Consider the following 23,590-nt stretch of genomic DNA (forward strand, 5'->3'; position numbering starts at 1 on the left):
TCAGCAGCCCCTGTCAGCAGCCCCTGTCAGCAGCCCCTGTCAGCAGCCGCTAGACCCCTTGGAGGAGCAGCTGCCATTGTCCTTCATGGTGTTCTCTCACTTATCATAGCATAATCGGTCACTACGGATACGATCTTCTTACAAGCAAAGGCACGCCTACCCAGTCACGTGACTAGAGCCTGTCATGTGACCTTTGACGTCAGAAGGTCCTTACCGAGTATTTCGCCTTTACCCAAAATGCCCCCGTTCATTTGTTGATTACTTCCGGATTATGTGCGTGCCACAGTGTGAGAGTAGTTAGTGCGCATGCGCTGGTGGTCTGCATGTGTTTACATTGGAGCTGCAGTTCTCATGCTAGAGATGAGCTGGTTCTATAAGAGCAGGACCATAAATCTATAGGGTTAGGGGGTGACCCCCAGCCTAGCTCTGGTGAAGGTAACGTTATCTTATCTGTATATCCAGCAGCATACTCATGTATTACAGGTCTGATATGAAGTAGACAGTATTGTAGTAATATATGCAGAATGAATGGAGCAGAGTTGTACTAGTGTGAACAGCCGCACAGTCAGGATTACCTGTGGATTTTTTTTTTATGCAGATTCCAATACAGAATATCTGTATCATAAAGGTATGTTCACACAGTAGAGTTTTTGTGGTGCAATCCTCAGCGTTTGGTGCAGACCAATGTTACAATAGCTGAAATTAAAATCAATTACTGAAAATGAATGATCCTGCCCTATCTTCGGGTGGATTCTGTCTGAACGTCGGCCAATGGCAGGAATATTTCCGCTGCGGATTTTGCATGGTGGGTATCACTGACCAAACTAGCGGTAAAGTCAGCGACAAAAATTCTATTTCTCATGCACATGATGGGGATTTTTGGAAAATGAATGGGAAATGATCAGTAGTATGGACTACAAAATCCACAGCATGTCAAGTGTTTTTCCAGATAGATAGATAAAAAAACAAACTCAGCATGCTTATGTGTATGAAATCCGCATCAAAATGCATGCTGGCTGGTAGGGATTTTCAATTCAAATTTACTTTCCTATACATGCAGATAATGGTGCACATTGTTTGCATGTAAACCCTGATTGTGGCATGTACCCTTGGGGTAAGTTCACATGGCAGAATCCAACTAAAAAAAAAAAAATACACCTCACCTTCATTTTGCCTTCACAAATACATTGTAGTAAACTACCAGGAACAGCAGAGGTTTTGCACTTCGGTATATGCATGACAGGTTATTGTAGCAGATGCTCCTCTGTGAGAAGTCTATGGGTACCTGCACTGCAAATCTGCCAGCTAACTTCACCAAGAATAAGTCAGTCGCAACATTAGCATTTATAAAGTGTGGGATTCATCACAGATTGTACCCTTCTGCAAAGCAAAAAGTAAAATCTGAAGGAGAACTTGAAATGCCATGAATTTAAGAATTGGTAAATCCACAATTTATATGCTACACGTACAGATGGCCTAAGGCCAGCCATATGCATGCAGTAGCTGATAAGACACATGAACACTTGGCCATGCAAGGAAACCAACATCTAGCATGCTTGATCCTTCTTTTCCCTGACAGCAAGGATCACTGGGTTTGGACAAGTCTTAATAAATGTTTGTGGACAGTTTAAGATTAGGTTCACACTGTGCAGCACACATTGTGTGATTCTAGCAGTGTTATGTTTTTTTTGGTCATTTGTGTGATTTTTGGAATCAGATGTGTAGTTTCTGTGGGACAGATCGAGGAGGAGTGGATACAGAAGAGACAAGTATTAGACTTTCCTATATACTTTTTTAAGGATCGACTTCTAATTTTAGATAAATTAAAAAAAAAAACAAAACTTGCATGTGTGATTCCAGCCAAAATCTGCACTATATTGCTTAACAGTTGGATGCCGTGCTGAGGAATGTGCTACACATTGCAGGGCTTTTGCAGACTGGCACACCGCTGAGACAATGAGTCAGTCTTAGTACTTATCCTTCAGTGTATGATGACATATAATCTCCTATAAAGCTGTGCATTCTGTGAGTACTGCAAAATGGAGATTAGAACGTGTAAAATTTACGCCCGCAGTCTGGAGGATGTTGCAAAAATGTTAATTTTTCTATATATTTTATATACTTGTGTTTTGAGTAAGGAGTATTTTTTTTTTTTTTTTTTTCGTTTCATAGGTACAGTATTTATTGAATTCCAACAACCAGTTACACCTAGTCAATGATATGTCAAATACTATCATAGAATAGCATAAAGAAAGAAGCAATCCTCAGGGTAACACTAGACACCAATAGACAAAATACAAAGGAAAATGGGGGAAATGAAGAAAAAGTGAAAAAAAAACATGGAAATTAAGTGGGGAGTATTTTTATAGACAAATCAGTATGGATTAAAAAATGAATAGACGTACTTGCTCCCTGTACTCTTCTGTTCTGATGATGCCCAACCATCCATTTTTTCTTCTTGCTTGTCCTAGTTGACACACAGTAAATAATGGCTCCTCTATATTTCCACAGCCTGACTCCGATTCAGCCATGATCAGACAGAAGCAGTAAAAATCCTCTAACAGGATGCATTAATAGAAATCCTTCCTAATACATATCCTGTTTAAATTCAGCACCATTTATCTGATTTATTATCAGGTCAATGACCTCAGACTGATGTTTCATTTGCAATAACATTACTCCCCTGTGAGCAATTCAGCCAGCAAACGAAACATCACAGCAGCACATGACCTGTGGGAATGATTCATTATCTCTGATTTCATTGAAGGGGAGCGTGGAAAAGGGAGGGGAACACAGAGAATAGCAGCAGGTAGATGCATTATGGGAAATGTAGTTTGTCCACTGATGCACTGTATGTAAATAACAGTGATACAAGGAGCAGTAAGTAAAATAAAGCCAAGCAGAAAAGTGATTATTTAGCACTGCTGTGGATGTATTTGCAGGTAATTTTTGGAAGGTGGATAATCCCGTTAATGATTTCATTATGAAGCTGTACTTGCTAACAGCCACACATGAATCTATAGTATTCTATAGCAGATCAATTATTTGTTTGCTCTTTTATGTATTTCAGATGGCGTGTACGCTGCATGACACAGTAGTGCAAAACGCTGCTTTATATAGAGACAGGAAAGCAGTATGTTTTCAACCTTACGACAAGGCTCCAGTTTATTACACGTACCAGGACATGCTGCAGAGGGCTGAAGAGCTGACTCTCTTTCTGAAATCCCATAACCTGGAACATAGAACTATTGGTCTGTGCTGCCATCCTGGAATCAATTTACCATCCTGGATCCTGGGGTAACTAATAATGACATATGATACGAATGTGTTTTCAATCCAAATGTAATTTTATTCTCTGCAGGGAACATGAGATAATAAATGGTTTCCATGTCTTATTCTGCATAGGATTCTCCAAGTGCCAGCTGCATATTCTCCAATAGATCCTGGGGCTCCATCATCCTTCACATCTTCATTAATTCATCGATGTAAGATACAGTATGTGCTTGTGGAGAAAGACAAAGTGGAGGTGAGCCAGATAGGTGCTTGCCTGTCTTTTGTTGTATTGTCTTATAGATAGGGATGATGCGCCATCTATAAGAATAATCATAAAAATTAAAAAAAAAAACGTTTGATGTAAACTAAACCTCAATACACTGTAATATCTTTCTTCCAAAGTCTTAGAATGCGTTACTGCAAGGTGTTCACAAAATACCACAATATTGATTCCCCATCTGGCGTGAATACTATTAGTTGTGTGCCAATATTTAGGCTGGTTCTGAGATTTGTACATCCTGAAGACTCCAGTTTAATATCAAAAAGCCACGGTCCTATTGCTAATATTGTAAATGTTTCTTTCAGCTGAACGTATTGCAAAGTCAGTGGATGTTTACTTGCTATGAAAAATTTTATTGGTAAAAAAAAAAGACATGTATTAGAGAGAGGTGTTTTGTTTTTTTTTCTTTTTTTTTTTTTTTTCCCTCCAGAGTCAGTGTCAGTGTCACTCTGGGCTACAAGTGGGTGCCATTTGTAAGGGGATAAAAATCAAACCTTTTTTCTCAACCTGTTATTATATTAGTATATAAGTCATTAGTATAAAAGCCTTAGAAAACCACATTAAATCAATCAGTACTTTTGCAAAAATTACCATTTTTATCTGTTAATGTATTTTATTAAATACAATAAACACTTACAATTTTCTTCTGTTAAAGAGTCAAAGATCATTTATAGCAGCTAACCCATAGCATGGTTTATGAGGAAGATCGACTGCAGCCGTTTAGAGCATATGAAGGGAAGATCACCTATAGCAGCTCACAGGGAAGTCTATGGGAAAGATCATCTATAGCAGCTCACAGGGAAGTCTATGGGAAAGATCATCTATAGCGGCTCACAGGGAAGTGTATGGGAAAGATCATCTATAGCGGCTCACAGGGAAGTGTATGGGAAAGATCAGGGGTAGGGAACATACGGCTCTCCAGCTGTTGCAAAACTACAACTCCCAGCATGCATACTTGCTCTGCTGTTCTTGGAACTCCCATGGAAGTGAATGGAGCATGCTGGGAGTTGTAGTTTCACAGCAGCTGGAGAGCCAAAGGTTCCCTACCCCTGGGATAGATCATCTATAGCAGCTCACAGGGAAGTCTATGGGATAGATCATCTATAGCAGCTCACAGGGAAGTGTATGGGAAAGATCATCTATAGCAGCTCACAGGGAAGTCTATGGGAAAGATCATCTATAGCAGCTCACAGGGAAGTGTATGGGAAAGATCATCTATAGCAGCTCACAGGGAAGTGTATGGGAAAGATCATCTATAGCAGCTCACAGGGAAGTGTATGGGAAATATTACCTGTAGCAGCTCATAGGACAGTATAAGGGAATGATCATCTATAGCAGCTTAGCCACATCACAGCACAGTGTAGGTGGAAGATGGTCTACAGAAGTTCCTAGCATACTGCAGGGGGAAGATAACTCACAGCAACTTATGGGAAAGGAAGAGATCCATTACTACCCAACTATTAGATATGGCTGTCATTGATAAAGCAGTCACTAAAATAAGGGAGGGACTAGCTAAGCTGAAGCTGTGGGAAATCAAAACAGCCTGAGAATATACTGAGACCAATGTAAGGGGACATCACCAAAGCCAGAAGCTTGACTATTGAAGAGGATGCAAACTAGCCATGAGTGTAGCTGAATGTAAAAGATGGAACATCTAATGTGCCAAACAGTGCAACTTTTTTTTATACTGCATGAACTTTGTAACATGAATGTGTATTATTTTTTTTATGCGCAAAGGTGTCCATAGTCTTAATATTAAAATGGAATCTTCTTCTTTATTGTTTAAAAATCTTCAGAATAACAGTAACATTCACACGTAACAAGGATACGGCGTCAGACTTTGAGAAAGGAGGGCATCCGAAACGCGTCATTCTGACGCCGTATCCTTGTTACGTGTGAATGTTACTGTTATTCTGAAGATTTTTAAACAATAAAGAAGAACATTCCATTTTCCACAAGATTTGGCTGGATTTATCTTTTATTTGTGGATTTACCGCCACGCTTTGAACCGAGGGAGCGTTATTTCCGAGTCCAAGTCTGAACAAGGACATTGAGTGGAAGCTGCAATTGGAATTCTAAATTCTGACTACAATTAGCTCAGTATTTTTCCTTTTTTCGCCTTTTTTCCTGTTATCTTCTTAATATTAAGACTGCTTAGTACTGTAGCAAGCAAAATGAAAATCTGAGTCCTTGCCTATTTCGTGCCAACATCTGAAAAGGCCTGAGTAACCTCAGACTGACTGCTTGTTAGAGCCATACTGCTGCACAAGCAAATCAATAAAACATCTTGGTTTTCTGACGGTTTATCAGCAGATGCCAGGCTGTGTTACATGACTCAGCTTTTCAGCCTGGAGCTAGATTGGCACCGTTCTGCCAGCAGACTAGGGGAGATGCAGTTTGGCAGCAGTCACATAGCGCTGTTACACATTGCAGTCTGTGTTAATCAAAGTAAATGGAGCACAAGCTTTAAAGAATATATATATATATGGACAGTCATTGCATATTTCTATTTATTATACCCGTAGGTATCTACAAGGTGTATAAAAGGCATCTACTTGCCAACTGAATTTGATAGGCGGGCAATGCATTATAAGGCTTGAATCACATAGGCAGTTTTTGAGCCAAAAGTAGATTAAAATAAAAGAAAGGAGAAATATCAGTCTTTCTGTTATATCGATCTATTCTTGTGTTTGGCTCAAATCATTGCATCAAATACAGCCACAAAAACGGCATGTGTGATTCTAGTCTAACAGAACTCAGACATCTAACATCACCTCCTGGTGAATCTCCATTGTAGAGACCCGCCTGTACACCACCCAGCAGTAAGCAGATGTGGTGCATTGTACCCAAATTCTGGACCACTATTCACATCAACTAGAATTAACAATTAAGACTAAGGACCCATGTTGCAGTAATTAAGCTTTTTTTGTTGCAGATTTTGCTGTGTTTTTTGAGTCAGAGTCAGGAGTGGATGGTAGAATTATAAGAACTTCCTATATATTTCCCTTTCCTTTTGTAGCCGTTCTTGGTTTTGGCTCAAAAATTGCAGCAAAATCTGCAAACAAAAAAAGCTGCGTTTCCGCAACGTGGGGCTTTAGCCTAAAGGGATTTTTCCATGAACATAATCATATTGAAATTTGTTGACTATTAAAGGCTAAACATTTTTACAAATATAAATAATTTAATTTAAAAATTTTGGCATTTTAGAAATTTTCTCTAACACTTTATACTTGATTTGCTAAAAATTGTGACCGATTGGCATCTGGCTCATGGTGTCTGGACTTTAAGTACATTAAGTTTGGCTCTTCTTGCTATCTTTCCTATTCTAGGCGTTCAAGCTTCTACCTGGCTGGTTTGAAAAGGATTCCTCCGCGGTTCAGCATCTTCATGTCACACTTTTTGAGACTGTTGGGAATGAAAAAAGTGTTGAAACACGGGCCAAAAATGAATTTCACTGCATTCCTGGTGAGAGAGACTACACCGAGCTCTCGCAGAAGAAAGACTACATAGATATCCGAGACAGCCAGTGCTTAGCTTATGTTCTCCACACCTCTGGAACAACTGGCACGCCCAAAATAGTCAGTGTTCCACATTGCTGCATTGTACCAAATATTCTTCATCTCCGGTAAGCCAAGTTCAATTGAAAATTTGTAGAAGATAAAATATCTTATACAGTTCTTCTTTCCTCATTTCTTAGAGAGGACCTGCTATCACTCTTGGCTTGTCTATGCATTCTTATATTATACTTGGGAATGTAAGAATAGACACCTGGGTGTTACCGTTCCTTTTGCCAGTTGCAGAGTACGCCTCTTCACGTCAGTCCTTATTACACAGTTTCATATATGCTTCCCATTACTACATTTCCAGGAGGAATAATACAATGATACAGAATTTTCAGTGGGAATACAGGTAGCTACTAATAGACATGTCAGGATAGGGGTCAAGTCCACTGTAGCTTGCCTTTCCTTATTTTCCATGGCTCAAAATATGTCAAATATTAAGGACATGCTACCGGTGCTACTTTATATTATCAGGTGGGAGTCTCAAGTGTTATTACATATTCAGCACTATAGAGATGTGTCCTGGCATATTAAAAGGTTTTTTGGGAGCTTGGGTATTGATGATCTATCCTTAGGACTGTGAAGCTTAGGTATTGATGACTTATCCTTAAAGTGATTGTCCAAGATATTTTATTATTATTACGGCAGGAGGCCAGGGAAGGTGAAAAATAAAAAAACATACTCTCCTGTCTTCAATGCTCCAGTGTCCCAGGTCACTGTCTGGTCCCTGTGGTGCCCCTGGGCTTTGGTACTGCAGCTTAGTCTCATTCACTTGAATGTAATTGAGCTGCAAACAGGTCGTATGACAGATGACTGAGACACCAGTGGCCTGCAAGCAAAGAAATGCACTCCCACAAGTGCAGTGACTACAGCTGGTCAGTGGGGGGTTCAGACACGTGACCGCTGAGGCCAATCAGTGGCCTAATGAAAGGAGCCGGGACATCTCTTCAGCGGTCACATGTGTCAGGGACTTTTGCCAGAAAAGCCCCTGGGCGCCATGAGGACTGAACAGTGACCTGGGACATTGTGTATAGGTGAGTGTGTATAAGATTGGTAGGTTCAACATGTGAACCCCCCACTGACCTGCTGTTTAAAGTAGTCACTGCACTTGTGTGAGTGCCTTTTTTGCTTACAGGTCACTGGTGTCTCAGTCATCTGTCATACGACCTGTTTGCAGCTCAATTACGTTCAAGTGAATGAGACTCAGCTGCAGTACCAAACACAGCCACTGTACAAGGCAAGGCATGTGCTCGGTAAGCAGTGAAGAGGTTGCAGCGTTTATCCTAATGCTGCAGTCAATTCAAACAGCTGATCAGTGAGGGTGCGGGGAAGTACATTCATATCAATCTGATATTGATGACCTATCATAAGGGACATGTTGTTTATTTTGGGGTTTTTTACAGAACGTTGTAATAATGAAGCCTGTATGGAAATGGCACAATTTTTCCAATTCCAATATACCTGTACTGATTTATTTTGCACCTTTCCAGTACATTGTATAGAATGTACTCCATTATGTAGTAAACAAATAAAGCATCCAGAATACAGATAATCACAATCCAGTAGCTCCATTATGAAGTAAACCAATAAAGCATCACAATTTTTCAGATTTTTGGAAGGGCGGGGCTAAGAAATAAATATGAGAAGTGGCTGTGCTGGGAAAGGGTTAAACTACACATCTACCTTTACAATCCATGATGTTGCATTTCTCCAATACATCTCAAAGGATAAAAAAAAGGTGTGAAATATATTTTACTGAAAAGTAGATGAACAGATGGAGAACAGAGTATGACTACTCGATCAGACTTCACAAGGTTTGTTTTGTAACCTTGTGACTACATAGATCTGCGTAGGAGCTGTACACACAGGACTGTAAGAGCTTTTTTAATACAAACTATTTTCATGTTTTATTATTTTTATTTTGGATACAATAGAGCGATTAGAAATGGCTGCAATGGTGTACTGTCCGTCCTTCAGAGTTGGTATAACTGGACCTTTTATCCTAATGTTCATCTGTGAATCTTTCCAAATGGAATCCATTGGGTAAATGGTAGTCTTTGGATACATTCAGCATCCTGCATATGTGAGGAGCGTTCCCGTCACTTATAGACACCCATAGCGTGAACACAGTCCAAGTAGTGAGAAACCAATGAGTTACCAACCTACCAGGCAGATCCTGAATGAGCTGAAGCTGCTGTTTAGCAATAGGTCTGTCCACCAGAATTGCACCTACTGGATCTTCTGGTGTGGTAACATGTACTATTGATAGTGCTCATTATTTACGTGCCAGGACCAGATAGCCTTGGTTGATGGAGCATTCCAGAATACAGATATTGACAGGTAGGTTATCAATGGGGTTCAGCTGTTCTCAGCCGGTATTGAAATGACATGTAATGGTTGTGCTGAGTTAGGCTTCATTCACATCCGCATTGGTATTCTGTCCAGGGGAGTACGCATGAGGACCCCCCCCCCCCCAAACGGAATACCGAACGCAACTGCAAGCCCTGTGCAGTGAAAGCACTCAGACCCCATAGACTATAATGGGGTCTGTGTTCTGGCCACCAGATCTCCACAGGCGTCATGCGGACAGGAAAGTAGTTCACAATCTACTTTCATGTCTGAATGATTCGTGTGGGTAGCGTGCGGCAAGAACACGGACCCATTACAGTTTATGGGGTCCGTGTGCTTTCACTGCACACCGCTTGCAGTTGCGTTCAGTATTCCATTTGGGGGGTCCCCATGCGGACTCCCCTGGACAGAATACCAACACTGATGTGAATGAGGCCTTACTGCAGCTCAGCTCCTGTCCACTTGAATGGGAACTGGACTGCAATAACCTGCTATGGCCACTGCACACAGAAGGGAGATGAGCTTGTGTTACATCTCATAGTCTGCCGAACGTAAAGAGTGTATGAATGGAGAAGGTCATGGAGTAGCATTTGTGTGCAGCATGTCATCCTTGACAGATGTAGGGGCTAGTGGAATGTCTCGTTATCAGCACAGCACATCATTGTAGCCAAACTTAGGGCTATGGTCAAACAAGGAACACTCTGGAGTACATGGAGGGATATGTTCTTTTAACCTTGTTTAACTTTTGGACTATAACCTATGTATTTGTTCGCGGTTTCAACTACGAATTGGATTGGACTCCAGCTGCTTCTTGGTGTCATCGAAGTGACCTCTTGTCTCATTAGTCAAGAGGTGTGAGGCTATATTTAACAGCTTGGGTCTCCATTTTCTGTTAGTTCTGGCATTGACTGCTGAGAACCGCTAACTGTGGGGGTGCCGGACCCCACTGATCCAAAATGAGTGACCTATTCCGTGGATACAGTAGGTCATCAATATCTGGAACCCAGTAAACCTCTTTAAGTTGCATATTACTTTTCTCACTTCTTTGGACAGGGCACAAGTGGGGTCAGGCAAATAGTTTTTATCTATTTTCGGAGCTCATACTGGGTAAATGTACAACCTTTAGACATCGTGACAAGTGCTGTCATTTCCTCCCATCTGAACAAATGGTGATAGATGAATTGTCTGCATTGTATGACAGGCTCATTGGAAAGGAACATTTAATCTCCCAGTCGTGATGTGCTCGGATAATATTTAGTACATCTGAAGCCAAATATATGGGGGCGAGTTTCTTAGCAACCAGATTGGCACTTCTTGGCAGGATTGTAACAGTGTAACAGAAAATATATGCAGTATATTGTAACATTGCTTTATATTACCTCTTCCTTGTATCCACATTGTACATGTATTTGAAGAAATCTAGAGACATGGCATGACTTTTCCTCTTAGAAATATTGATTTACTTTGCAGATCCATCTTCAATATCTCACCAGATGATATTGTGCTACTGTCATCGCCTCTAACCTTTGATCCATCGATTATTGAGGTGTTTGTTGCCTTGTCTGGCGGAGCTTGTCTTCTAGTTCTGCCAGACCCCCTTAAAATGATGCCTCAGAGACTGTGCAAACTATTGTTTCAGCAGCATAAAGTGACTGTACTGCAGGTAGGTTGTTTTTTAGTGCAATGTCCTATGTAAATCCATTTATAAAAGGCCGTTTACCTGGTGTCCCACATTCATGTTACTCACTGATTCCTATAGGCTGAAATGCAGAATTGAAGCTTGTGTGTAATGTTTCCTTAAAGGGGTGATCTCCCTTTGTAATAATAAAGGCCTTAGAACAGGCCATCGGTTTTAGTTGAGTGGGGGTCTCGGCTGACGGGACCCCTGCAGATCAGCTGTCCCAGTATTGTTTGCATGCTGAGAGCCGTGCTTCTCACTTGCTGTACAATGTGTAGCGTGTGTTTATGTAGTACAGCGATATTCCATACATTTCAAAGGAACACCACTGCAGTGCCCCTGTTCTTCAGCCCAGAATTTAAAGAGGACCTTTCACCATCTGGGGCACATGCAGTTTAATACACTGCTAGAAAGCTGACAGGGCGCTGAATTCAGCTCGCTATCTGCTTTCCCTTCCTGTGCCCCCGGTGAGGTGCTATCAGTGCCGATACCGTAGCTCTTCACTGTCAGAAGTGCATTTGTGACAATCAGTCAGGAACACCCTTCCTCACAGCAACGTCTATAGCGCTGTACTGTGAGAGGGGGCATTGCTTACTGCCCAGTCATGACGTGAGTATTATCAGGAGGGGAGGAGGCGTTCTCACAGTACAGTGCTATAGACACTACTGTGATGAATAGCGATCCTGACTGACTATCAGAAACGCCCTTCTGACAGTGAAGAGCTACGGTAGCGGCACTGATAGCTCTTCACCGGGGGCACAGAACATGAAAGCTGATAGTCCGCTGAATTCAGCACACTGTCTGCTTTCTAGCGGTGTATTAAACCACATGTGCCCTTAATGGTGAAAGGTCCTCTTTAAGGGATACATGAACAATTTAGTGAAGTTTTGTTGGGACTGACCATTTATTAAAACAATTGATAACATTAGGTGAGAATTTTTTCCTTTTGTTTTCATCTTGTTAAAGTTCTTGTCACCAGGGGCAACACGGTGGCTCAGTGGTTAGCACTTCTACCTTGCAGCACTGGAGTCCTGGGTTCGAATCCGGCCAGGAACAACATCTGCAAGGAGTTTGTATGTTCTCCCCTTGTTTGCATGGATTTCCTCCCATTCTACAAAGACTTACTGATAGGAAGAAAAAGAAAAACAATTCTTGTCATCTTACATTCTTCTGTGTCTTTTCTTTTAGGTGACTCCTACTTTTTTAAGAAGATTTGGCTCTAGCTCAATTCTTTCTTCTGTACTATCCAAAGAAACATCCCTTAGAATTTTGGCTCTTGGAGGAGAACAATTCCCATCTCTAAGTGTTTTAAAAGGTTGGAGACAACCTGGCAACAAGACTTGTATCTTCAATCTTTATGGTATCACTGAAGTTTCAAGTTGGGCAACTTATTACGAAGTCCCAGAGACTATGCTGAACTCTCCTTCAGGGTACTGTAACATTCATAATAAATTCAATGCATTCTTAAGGTGCCCATATGCCTTCGATAGCTGTTTGGCGAACCGTTCACATGCAAGTGCATACCTGTCTATCCAAGCATACGTGTGGTTTGAAAGGGAGAGAGGGGAGTATGTCCGACATCAACTTATGTCCATTAGGAATAAAAGTGCCAGGCACTCAAAGTAAACTTGCCCAATACTTATTTTCCCCATATTATCTCTTGGAGGAGAATTGGAAGGCCCCTGCACATTTAAGATTGTTGGCCCAAAAATCTGCAGGATCAGCCAACTTTGCTGTAATGTCACTGAGGGCCTCTATATGCTGATTTATGGATGACCTGCGAGGACACCACAGATAGTTGTTACCAGATCTTATTACTGTATTGTCACTCTGCCAGACTCATGGTATATCTATGGAATTTTTAGCAGACACGCTGTGTTAAAATATCTTTATTTATTCCTTGCTTAAGGTTCAATGATTCAGTGCCACTTGGCAATCCCCTCGATGGAACCATGATAGAAGTCCGAAATGATGATGATGTCAGGGTTGAAGATGGAGAAGGACAGGTTTATCTGGGTAGTGTAAGAGCTTTTTTTTTTTTGTTTTGACCTTATTTTTATTTCCATCCAATTGCTTTTTGTCTGAAAGGTTGTAGGAGAGTGATACAAAGGATTATCCGGAAGACCTCAATAGTTGTGAGCTTACAGACATAGACAACATTTTTGTGACGACAAAATACAGTGGTAAAACTCTGCAAATAAGTGGAGTCCTGTCTGTGTGTAGCTCTGGTTTTACTGGGTCCCTTTTATTTTCTTTCCTTCACCTGTAGCAGAAGGTGGAGAAAGTAGATATTGCAAGATTTCTGCAACTCTGTTTGTTTTAGGAGTTTGCAAGGTCTTGCAGATAAACAGGTAATTTTATTTTATTTTTTTCTAGGTTTAGTGCCTTTATTTCGATAACAAGTGTTTGGATAGCCTGCGGTGTGTGCTAATGCTGCATGTTGTTACCATCTACTTTCAGGAGGTAGACATCGAGTATGCTTTTTGGATGATGAGATGACCCTACCTTGTGGAACAATGAGAGGAACTGGGGACTGGGTGAAATTACAAGATGGGGACATGTTTTATTTGGGACGCAAAGATAACCAGATTAAACGTCATGGCAAGAGATTAAATACCGAATATATACAGCAGGTATGTGAACTGTGCAGACCTCTGGGACCTTCATTGAATATCATCTCCTCTGTGAGAATGGAGTGGCAAGTTGTCTCTGTGCACTGCTGCTCCATTCATTTTCGCCGGGACTACCAGAGATTGCTTGGTAATTCGTTTTAAGTAGGCCCTATATATAGCCGCTGTTCGTGTAACACATGCGCATTGAGGTTGGATAATCGGGCCTATGTTCTCAATGGGGACAGCAGCTTATCGCTAGTGAAGGACAAAGGATCAGGCATGTTGTAGTGCAACATGCTCGACTTCACCCCAGCATTTTGTTTGTGTGACATTCATGTAATGTGGGAATCCTTTTTTTTCCTCTGTCTGCACAAATAGATGGACAGCAGAAGATGTTAGGGTTGCCCCCTCACCTGGTGGGGTTATGAAAAGTCACCATCACTATGAAGACGTATCACACCAATAGGTGTAGCTGCAGGTCCTCCCAGCGTCTTCTGGAATCCGGGCGATGCAAATGTTAAGAACAATGTCTCTTCCTGCACGTCTCGCAGTGGTCCGCTCTGCTAAAGGCGGTTATTCTGGATTTTGACAGGTGGTCACATTAATGAGACTGGACTGTGTATGTGCCCCATTGAAAATAATAAGTTAAGAACAAGGAGTTGAAAACTACAATTCAGAAAGGATGCCTGCGCTTCTTTTGTAGAACAATCAACTTTATTGAAACTCATGCACAACAAACGTGTTTCGGAGACACTAGGTCTCCTTCTTCAAGTGTTAAAATGAGACAGAAGGAGACCTAGTGTCTTCGAAACACCTTTGTTGTCCATGAGCTTTGAATAAAGTTGATTGTTCTACAAAAGAAGCGCAGGCATCCTTTCTGAATTGTAGTTTCCAACTCCTTGTTCTTAACTTATTATTTTCAATGGGGCACATACACAGTCCAGTCTCATTAATGTGACCACCTGTCAAAATCCAGAATAACCGCCTTTAGCAGAGCGGACCACTGCGAGACGTGCAGGAAGAGACATGGGATGTTGTAATAATGTTCGCTGAGATGTTGAACCATGCCAACTCCAGTGCCGTGTCCAGCTGCACTAGGTTACGCGGTTGAGCATCCATGGTGCGAGGTGATCCCACAAATCGGGTTCAAGTCTGGGGAATTTGCTGGCCAAGGAAGTATGGTAAACTCATCCTGGTGTTCTTCGAACCACGTACGTACACTGTGAGCTTTGACACGTCGCATTGTCCTGTTGGTAGATGCCATCATCTTGAGGGAAAAAAAATTGCCATGTAGGGGTGAACATGGTCCACAAGGATAGATGCATACTTGTGTTGATCCATTGTGCCTTCCACAATGATGAGAGCACCCAGATGGCTGATGACACGTGACTTCTGTGATTGGTTATTTAACGTTGACGTCAAAAGTAGTTGGTGGTCACATTAATATGACTGGACTGTGAAAAAAATATGTATCTTCCTCGCTTTTGGCGTGGAATCCAAAGCTCACGGCATGAGACGTCCTGCTGTCATACTTTGGTGCTAAATGAGCTCGGTAAAGCTGTGGTGGATTTCTAAGGGCCAGAAAATGAATCTCTCTCTCAATTTCCAGTGTGTAAGCCCACCCTGCAGCAGTGGATAAGTCGCAATTTGCTTTGGTGGCGCAGCGCCGTATGGAAATGGAGTGCTGATTATTTATTTATGTGTGTATGTATTTATTTTTTTAAAATCTCATATGTCAGGTTGTAGAACAATTGGAACCTGTGGAGTCATGTGCCGTGATGTGGTTTGAGGCCCAACATTTAGTCTTATTTGTTGTATTGAAAAGACCCTTAGAAAAGAAAACCTTATGGGAATATTTACACACTCATCTCCTGAGTTACGCATTACCGGACGACTTGGTTTTGGTAGACTCCCTTCCACATACAAAGCATGGTAAGATATAGTACTGCTCACTCCTTAATTTATAATCTGTGTAATACAATATAATGCAAAGTTACTTTTTGGATGGGGGGGGGGAGGTAACTTACTGATTGGTAGGGGTCCTAGTAGTCATGAAAATAGCTGTCCCTGTTACTGCAAAAGCAGTCCCAATTCATCCCATAAGTTACAAAACTTCCCAGAAGAAATGAAGATTATCACCCACTGGCAAATGGGGATAGAAACGTGATTACAATAGAAGATAATACTAGAGATGAGCAAGTAGTGAAATATTCGATATTCATTTCGAGTAGACACTCAATATTCGACTATTCGATCGAATCCCATTATAGTCTATGGGGAAAAAAGGCTTGCTTCAGGGGAAACCACTATTTGATTAAGGAGAGTCACCAAGTCCACTATGACACCCCAGGAAATGATGCCAACACCTCTGCAATGCAACTGGGACAGCAGGGGAAGCATGTCTGGGGGCATCTAACACACCCAAGACACTTTCCACACTCAATAGAACCTCTATGGAAAGTGGAAAAATACTTGGAAACCTTCTTTCCTCTACATTAGTATGGACAGAAACACAAATTTTAAGCTAAAGAAGCATTAAGATGCACCCCTTTAAATCACATTGCCCATGACAACCTCAGATGGCATAGGCAATGGGAAATCCAACAGCCCCCACCCTTAACTGTCTTTTTGTATGTGTGATGTGGTGAGACCTCCAAAAATTACTTTTCTGGCCCTTCACGTGAGCCCTTCCAAATTAATTTATGGGCCCTTAAGCTGAGCCATATAAAAATTTACTTTTCAGGCCCTTGGGGCGAGCCCTCCCAAATTTAGCTTCAGGCCCTTGGGGGGTGAGTTGAGCCTTGTACCAGCAGAGTATTAGGCCTTTGAAGTCAGTTGAACCTTGCATCAGCAGAGTTTATTTTTTGGCCCTTGGGGTGTCTCGTCATTAGCACTGAGGACGGGACATGTTGGTTGTGGGTCCACAGCCATTACATCGCCAGGAGAGGCAGACTGTTGTGACTGTTCCGATCCAAAAAACCTTGTGTGAACTTACCCAAATTGACACTGATGATATGTATCCAGGATAACTTAATAAAGCATATATACATTTATGTTGTTTTCAAGGTAAAATAGACCTTTTTAGATTAAAACTGGTCTATGGTGAAAACTTACAGCAAAAGATGAACACACCACCGCTGCACATAACAGATTTGTGGTCCAGTTTGCAGAACCTTTGGAAGGTATGGCTTGGATTTTATATATAGTAGGTCTTCTCTTGGTTCATCTCCATTTTGCAATAAATATTGTCTCTTTTCCTATTTAGTCTGTGCTGGGCTTTCCTGAAGGATGTCCTGAGGTTCCTGAGGATTCTGTATTTTTGCTCAATGGTGGAGACTCTTTAAAGGCCATCCGGTTTCATGAAGAAGTGGAGAACTTGGTGGGTAGATCTGTGCCAGGACTTTTAGAGATCATCCTCAGTGATACTTTTCTGGACATTCACAAATGCATACTTAAATATATTTCTCAAGACAAGGAGAAACTTCAAGATGAAGTCCATGTACATGCAACAGAAAAGCATGGACATCACTTTGCAGAGGTGAGTGAGGACCACCCGACCAAACGGAAAGCTGAAGCTCTGAGATTACAAATGGACACTTCTTACTTTGTATCTTTAAGTCGAGGCAACAGACTGTTCTTAAATATGTGTTCTGAACAAGTTGGCCAGCACTGTGAAGTAACACATGGGTTCAGTCAGGATCTGGTATGGTTATTAAAAAGCCACAATACAGGCTCCAAGAGGACAAAGCCAACACCATCTTCAGAGCAGGTACTGACTCTTCAGGAAAGATGGAGATCAGACACAGGCAAATGTGTAGATGCTTCGCCTCTCATTGTCTTATCACCCAATAAAGACTGCGCAAGGACTGTGTACATTGGCTCCCATTCACATAGACTGCAAGCTCTTGACCTTGACACCGGGGAAGTTATATGGGAGAGGGTCCTTGGAGATCGTATTGAATCTTCTGCTGCTGTGTCTAAATGTGGAAATTTCATCCTCCTAGGTAATCTACAAATTTACTGAAGTAAAATGTAATATCATGTGGAGGGTTTTTTTTGTTTGTTTTTTTTGCTTGTCTCTCCAAAAGGAAATGAGTAAGCGTAAACCCTAATGTGTTGATGCAAAAAATGAGTTCTGGAATGGGAAGAAGAAAAATCCAAAAAGCTTGTGGAAAGTTTATATTTTCATTCATTATTAGAGATGAGCGAGTAGGTATTCGATCGAATACTACGGTATTCAAAATACTCGTACTCGATCGAACACTACTAGCTGTTCGAAGTTTAAGGTTCGATGCAGAACCAGCGTTGATTGGCAGAATGCTATACATTACCAATCAACGCTGGTTCTTCTCTTACCTTTATAAGTCTTTTCCCTGCACAGCGTCCCCGCGTCCTCTTCCGGCTCTGAATTCACTGTGCTTAGGCATCGGGCCTGGGTAGAGCCAACTGCGCATGCCCGCGCATGCGCAGTCGGCTCTGCCTAGGCCCGATGCCTAGCAGAGTGAATTCAAGACTGGAAGAGGACGCGGGGACGCTGCGCAGGGAGAAGAATCCAGCCCGACCCTCACTCATGGACTTGGTAAGTAGAATGTTTCGTACCCCTGAAGCAAGCATTTCCCCCCATAGACTATAATGGGGTTCGAAACCCGTTCGAACAGTGTGCGGCTGTTCGAATCGGATTTCGAACCTCGAACATTTTAGTGTTCGCTCATCTCTATTCATTATGTATTATACAGTATATATCAATATTACTTTATTTAGTGATTCCTTTCTATCTGAATCATCTGCTGGGTAATGTGACATTAACTCTGACCCGATAACATGTACAGGAGTTAATACACCGGTCACTAACTACTGATGAGCAGACAGTTCCGGTCACACAGTTATAATAAGCTACTCTTAGATTATTTGGAGGGATATACAGGGAAGGATTATTACACTGTAGGACCAAAAAAATTAATTAGGATTCTTTGACGGATTTTGTGCCGGACGCTCCAATGCAGAGGTAAACCTAGACTTGTATAGTGGTTATGTGTCCCTTTAGGCTAGCACATGTAGGAACTGCTTCTCCTTATTAGCACTTTCTTATAAGATTCTTTGTGATAACCTGGATAATGTATGAGACTGGAGTCTACTGCTTTCTATTTCTTTCTGACAGTCTTTCACTCCGGCTGATGATAGACATTTTTAGAAAGCAAGTAGTAAGTAGCTGTGGTTTATTTGCAGGGTGCTATGATGGCGGTATCTATACATTGAAGAGGAGCAGCGGCGAAACACATTGGATTTTCACCACTGACAATGCTGTGAAGAGCTCTGCAGCCATAGATCCTGTGTCCGGGCTGGCATTTATAGGCTCACATGATCAGTACTTGTATGCTTTGGATATTGAAGTAAGTATTATTCTAATCATTGTCTGGTCTCCATAAGGGCCTGGTCTTCTGGAGAGGTTTCACTGTCGTATACACTGCACATGCAAATATTGATGTAGCAGAGCTGAGTCTCACTCACCTCTTTCCATGAGACTTCAAGAAACTGACAACACTAATTCTATACAATAAAAAACTGAGTTTTGCTGAATAGGATTGAGTCTGGTTTCCTCATGCCTTACATCATTCAAAAGATCCCATTGATTTTAATATGAATATCTTTTATAATTGTTACCCCTGTCTACACGTTTTTGTCCCAATCGATGAATCCCTAAATACACCCTAAATACACATCTTACAAGCAAATGGAAAGATTTCTGTGTGCATAGCTGGGCTGTTTTACAGTAGATGTCTATGTAAGAATCTTTTCCCTACATGGTAACTCTTTAGGTATAGAGCAACCCCCCGCACTGGAAATCTCTGCATGCCCCTATAACACATGGTCACCTATCCAAAAAAAAAAGCATTGTTGTGACTATGTCTACGTCTTGTTGCAGGGGAAGCAATGTGTCTGGAAAGCTCATTGTGAAGGAGGAGCCGTGTTTTCTTCTCCTTGTGTTAGTACAGAACCACATCGTCTATATGTCGCTACCCTAGGAGGACGAGTGTTGGCGTTTAACCCAGTAAGTGCCTTGTTGTAGTGAAGATAAGTTTGTTGCTTTCTTGTGAGTGGGAATGTTCAATTTTCCAAAGATGTAATATTTTTTTTTCCTGTAATCTTTGTTCTAGAGCTAACCATACTACCTGCATAATAAGCTACATGAAAGTCCAGATATAGATGTGCCCAATTTATTGGTTAGACTGAGTTTACTTATTTACTTGTGGCTTCTGTCACATATTCCATCAGATTTGATGAGAAAATAAGTCAAAGACAACAGAAACCAAGACAGACCCGCTAAGGAGTGAATGGGGTTTGTTGGGCTCTGGTGGCATTTATCAACTGAGAGATTGGGTATTGCGTTGTTGACCTCCAAATTTCTTCTAAACACATTGGCGTTTTTGCATCAATGCATCTAAAAGAGACTTTGGAAATAGTCTTAAAGGGGTTGTCCAGAATTAAGGTTTTTATGGCCTATCCTTAGGATAAGCCATAAATACCTGATTGGTGGGGGGCTGACAGGTCCTAGACTGATCAGCTGCTTCTGACTCCCCTCCTTTGCACAATACAGGACTGGAAGCAGAAAGCTGTGTCCGCTATATAGTGTTTGGGTGCCACCGCTGCACTGACATCAATGGGAGCTGACCTGGAATGGAAAAGAGAGTGCATGGTTTATAGGAAACCCACATTGAGCTCTGAATTTGAAACTTCATAAGCAAACATGTCAGAGCTTATGAATAAAAGCCATACAGGAACCAGACAACAGCATAGTGCAGCTGGAGCCTATACATTTACACTGACACAAAGATACATGTATCCTTAAAGTGAATCCATCACTAGAACCCGGCATATTATTCCAGCCCCGCAGATAGATAGGTTACGGTTACCTATTAATACCAATATATCGTTGCTTTGTCAATTTACAAATAAGATCTTTGGAGCAATAAGAATATTGAATGATGCTATATATATATATATATATATATATATATATATTATATTTGCTATGTATATTGATGCTATGTATATTGTTATAGGTCACAGGAAAAATGCTATGGAAGATTGACATAGGCAAGCCCATGTTTTCTTCACCTTTATGCAGCCTGAATCACGTTTTTGTTGGCTGTGTGGATACAAATCTCTACTGCTTCAATCATATGGGTGAAAAGGTGAGAAATACAGCAATAAGTAATACAGAGAAGAATGTGCATATCCAAGTATACAAATAACATCTGTAATATGAATGATTATACTCAGTATGCTGGAGATAGAATACATTAATAAGGTGCTAAATCTAGAACATATCTCTTGGTTGTCCTTTATTTGCTGGCACTTTATGAAGAGCTGTCCATATGCTGCAGGGTATGGTAAAGAATTGGCTCACTAAGTAGATACTATATAGATAACCCCTTGTAAATGTAAGATGCAATTTTGGATACCCCCTGGCAAGGAGACGATTTTCAATGGGGAGATCTGGAGACGGCTGGACAGAATTGTAGTCTACCTGCTACATTCAGTAATTAATCTAATGATCTGACCGCTCACTACTTATGATGTGGGCTAGAAAGCTTTGTATATCTAGTAGATCCAGGACATGATGAGAGGCTGAATAGATTTTGTGATCCCAATGTTCCCAGTGCAGCGGAATATACAAATCCATAGACTCTCTTCTATCTGTATTTCCTAGAGGAAGAAATAGTGACAATTCCCATAAAAGTAATATGTCAGTAAAGCTAATGTTCTAAAGTGTTCTTCTTTTGTTGGCAGCTATGGCAGTATAGCACTGACGAGCCTATATTCTCCTCTCCGTGTATGTCCATTCTCTCCGAGCACATCACATTTGGCTCACATGATGGCTTCATCTACTGCTGTAGTACCAAGGCTGAATTATTGTGGAAATGCAAGACCAGTTCCCGAGTGTATGCAACTCCTTTTACGTTTCTTAACCCGCACACTGAAAACACTGAGTTGCTGGCTGCCACTTCTACTGATGGACATTTGTGGATACTAGATGCTCAGTCAGGACGTCTGATCTGTCAGCGCGCCCTAGAAGGAGAGATATTCTCTTCCCCTGTGGTATATGACAGCCGTTTGGTTGTTGGTTGCAGGAACAATTTTGTATACTGTTTTGATTTGGTCAGGACTTGAATGATTTTGCTGTATTTAACATGGTCAGGTTATTTTTTCCTTACAAACCATACCAGTATTGTCATTCTGCTTCTCCTCTAAAGCCTAACCAAATTTCTGTCTGACCACAGGTAACTCCTAATTTCCACCTATCTAGGAGTCTGAGAACCGAGGAGCTGTTTGGTGAATCTATACTATGTATAGAACTATTCTAGTCTACTGTGATATGGACACCTTGGTCAGCACTTCTCTATGCCTGTCAGAATAGCAGCTATGCAAAGCCGAAAACCTATATATTTGATCCTATAGAAGCAAGTGACCAATGAACAAAGTATACCCCTTACACTCTGAGAAAGGATATGCAACGAAGTTTTCCTTGATGGAAAATGGAAAATCGTTCCTATAGGGCCACCATTTGGAAAGGTTGATCCCTATAGATCAATAACTGGCTTTCAAGAAGCCTAATGTCATGACCTGGGATTAAAGTCAAAACAGAATATCTTCCCCAAGAGAAAGAGAAATCAGTCCGTATCGGTTTTCAACATTTTCATGTTTCTCAGTGTTTCTTATTTGGGTGTTTTATGTAGGTACTTGTAGGAATTTAATATTTTTATACAATTTAAATTTTTTTCATTTTTTTTTTTTTTTTTTAATACTATCTATCTATCTATCTGTATGTTTTGTGAGAAGGTGACAGGCAGAGTGCTGGAATTCTGGTATATTTCTGCCAGGTATCTGACATGTGTGGTCAAGGCAGGCCTCAGCCCCGAGTGTGGGACATGGGCTCGTTATTGGGCCATGTAAGGCTGCAGAACCTGCACTTCAGGGCAGATCCATAGAGTGAGAGGAGGTGCCTGGGTCTGTCCTGCTATACTGAGAGACTGGTGAGATTAAACCGTGTTATCTATCTGTTGGTGTGGCTGGTATAGTTAGTTTTGTTCTGTTTAGTTAGTGCTCAGACGAGCAGGTTTTTGCTTAACATTTTTGTACCTGACGTAAGGTTTATTTATTTTTGCTATTTTTACAAATAAATCCGATTACACCAGACAATGTGTCCCTATCTTTGACGGGTAGGGTCCGCACCATTGCTGCTATCAAGCTACCTCCCCACAGTTTTTATATGTATAGTTATTGAGAGATCAAAGTGCTATATTTTTATCCATTGGTATAAAGAAGTAGAATAAGACTGTTCAGTTAAAACCATAACAACTTATTGCATCAGATGTGAGACTGGTCCACTTTTGTCTAATGATGGAACCTACAATGGCCTGCCTAATATGTCACATAACATAGAATGGACCTCTTTGATTGTAATGGAATCTATGAAGAAGCCTCGGATACAGATGTAAAGACTGCCTTAGGCCAAACCAGACTGTTGCAGAAACCGCCGAAAATCGTTCGAGCAAAAAGTCTTGCATCAAGGCCTTTTCTTCCTGCCGCATTCAGGTATGACCCAGCAGACCCCATTATATCGTGTATAACCACTATTTTAGCGGTCTGACTCTGTGTCATTCATGTCTTCCGGCGGACCCGAATGATGAGATCTGCTGTGCTAGTGTGAACATAGTGCAATGTGTATGGTCAGTTTTACTGTATAGTCTTAATATCATGGGTGTATTTATCACTGTGGATTACTGTATTAAAAGAAACAATGAAACCTCTGAAAAGTTCATACTTTTTATTGAAG

At 41.2% G+C, this 23,590-nt stretch overlaps 1 protein-coding gene across 1 annotated transcript; it reads left to right on the forward strand.

Moving 5' to 3' along the window:
* The first annotated feature begins 358 nt into the window (after positions 1-358).
* AASDH (aminoadipate-semialdehyde dehydrogenase) lies at positions 359-22,456 on the forward strand. Its single transcript, XM_075259383.1, has 15 exons — positions 359-435; positions 3,071-3,297; positions 3,406-3,526; positions 6,883-7,178; positions 10,933-11,125; positions 12,329-12,570; positions 13,050-13,156; positions 13,601-13,773; positions 15,492-15,684; positions 16,819-16,934; positions 17,018-17,756; positions 18,979-19,142; positions 19,676-19,801; positions 20,814-20,945; positions 21,544-22,456. Exons 2-15 carry the CDS (start codon positions 3,071-3,073, stop codon positions 21,922-21,924), a joined length of 3,210 nt encoding a protein of 1,069 aa, XP_075115484.1. The 5' UTR covers positions 359-435; the 3' UTR covers positions 21,925-22,456.
* Positions 22,457-23,590: the final 1,134 nt, after the last annotated feature.

The sequence above is a fragment of the Leptodactylus fuscus genome, chromosome 1 (assembly GCF_031893055.1).
Source record: "Leptodactylus fuscus isolate aLepFus1 chromosome 1, aLepFus1.hap2, whole genome shotgun sequence".
Taxonomy (NCBI): Eukaryota; Metazoa; Chordata; class Amphibia; order Anura; family Leptodactylidae; genus Leptodactylus; species Leptodactylus fuscus.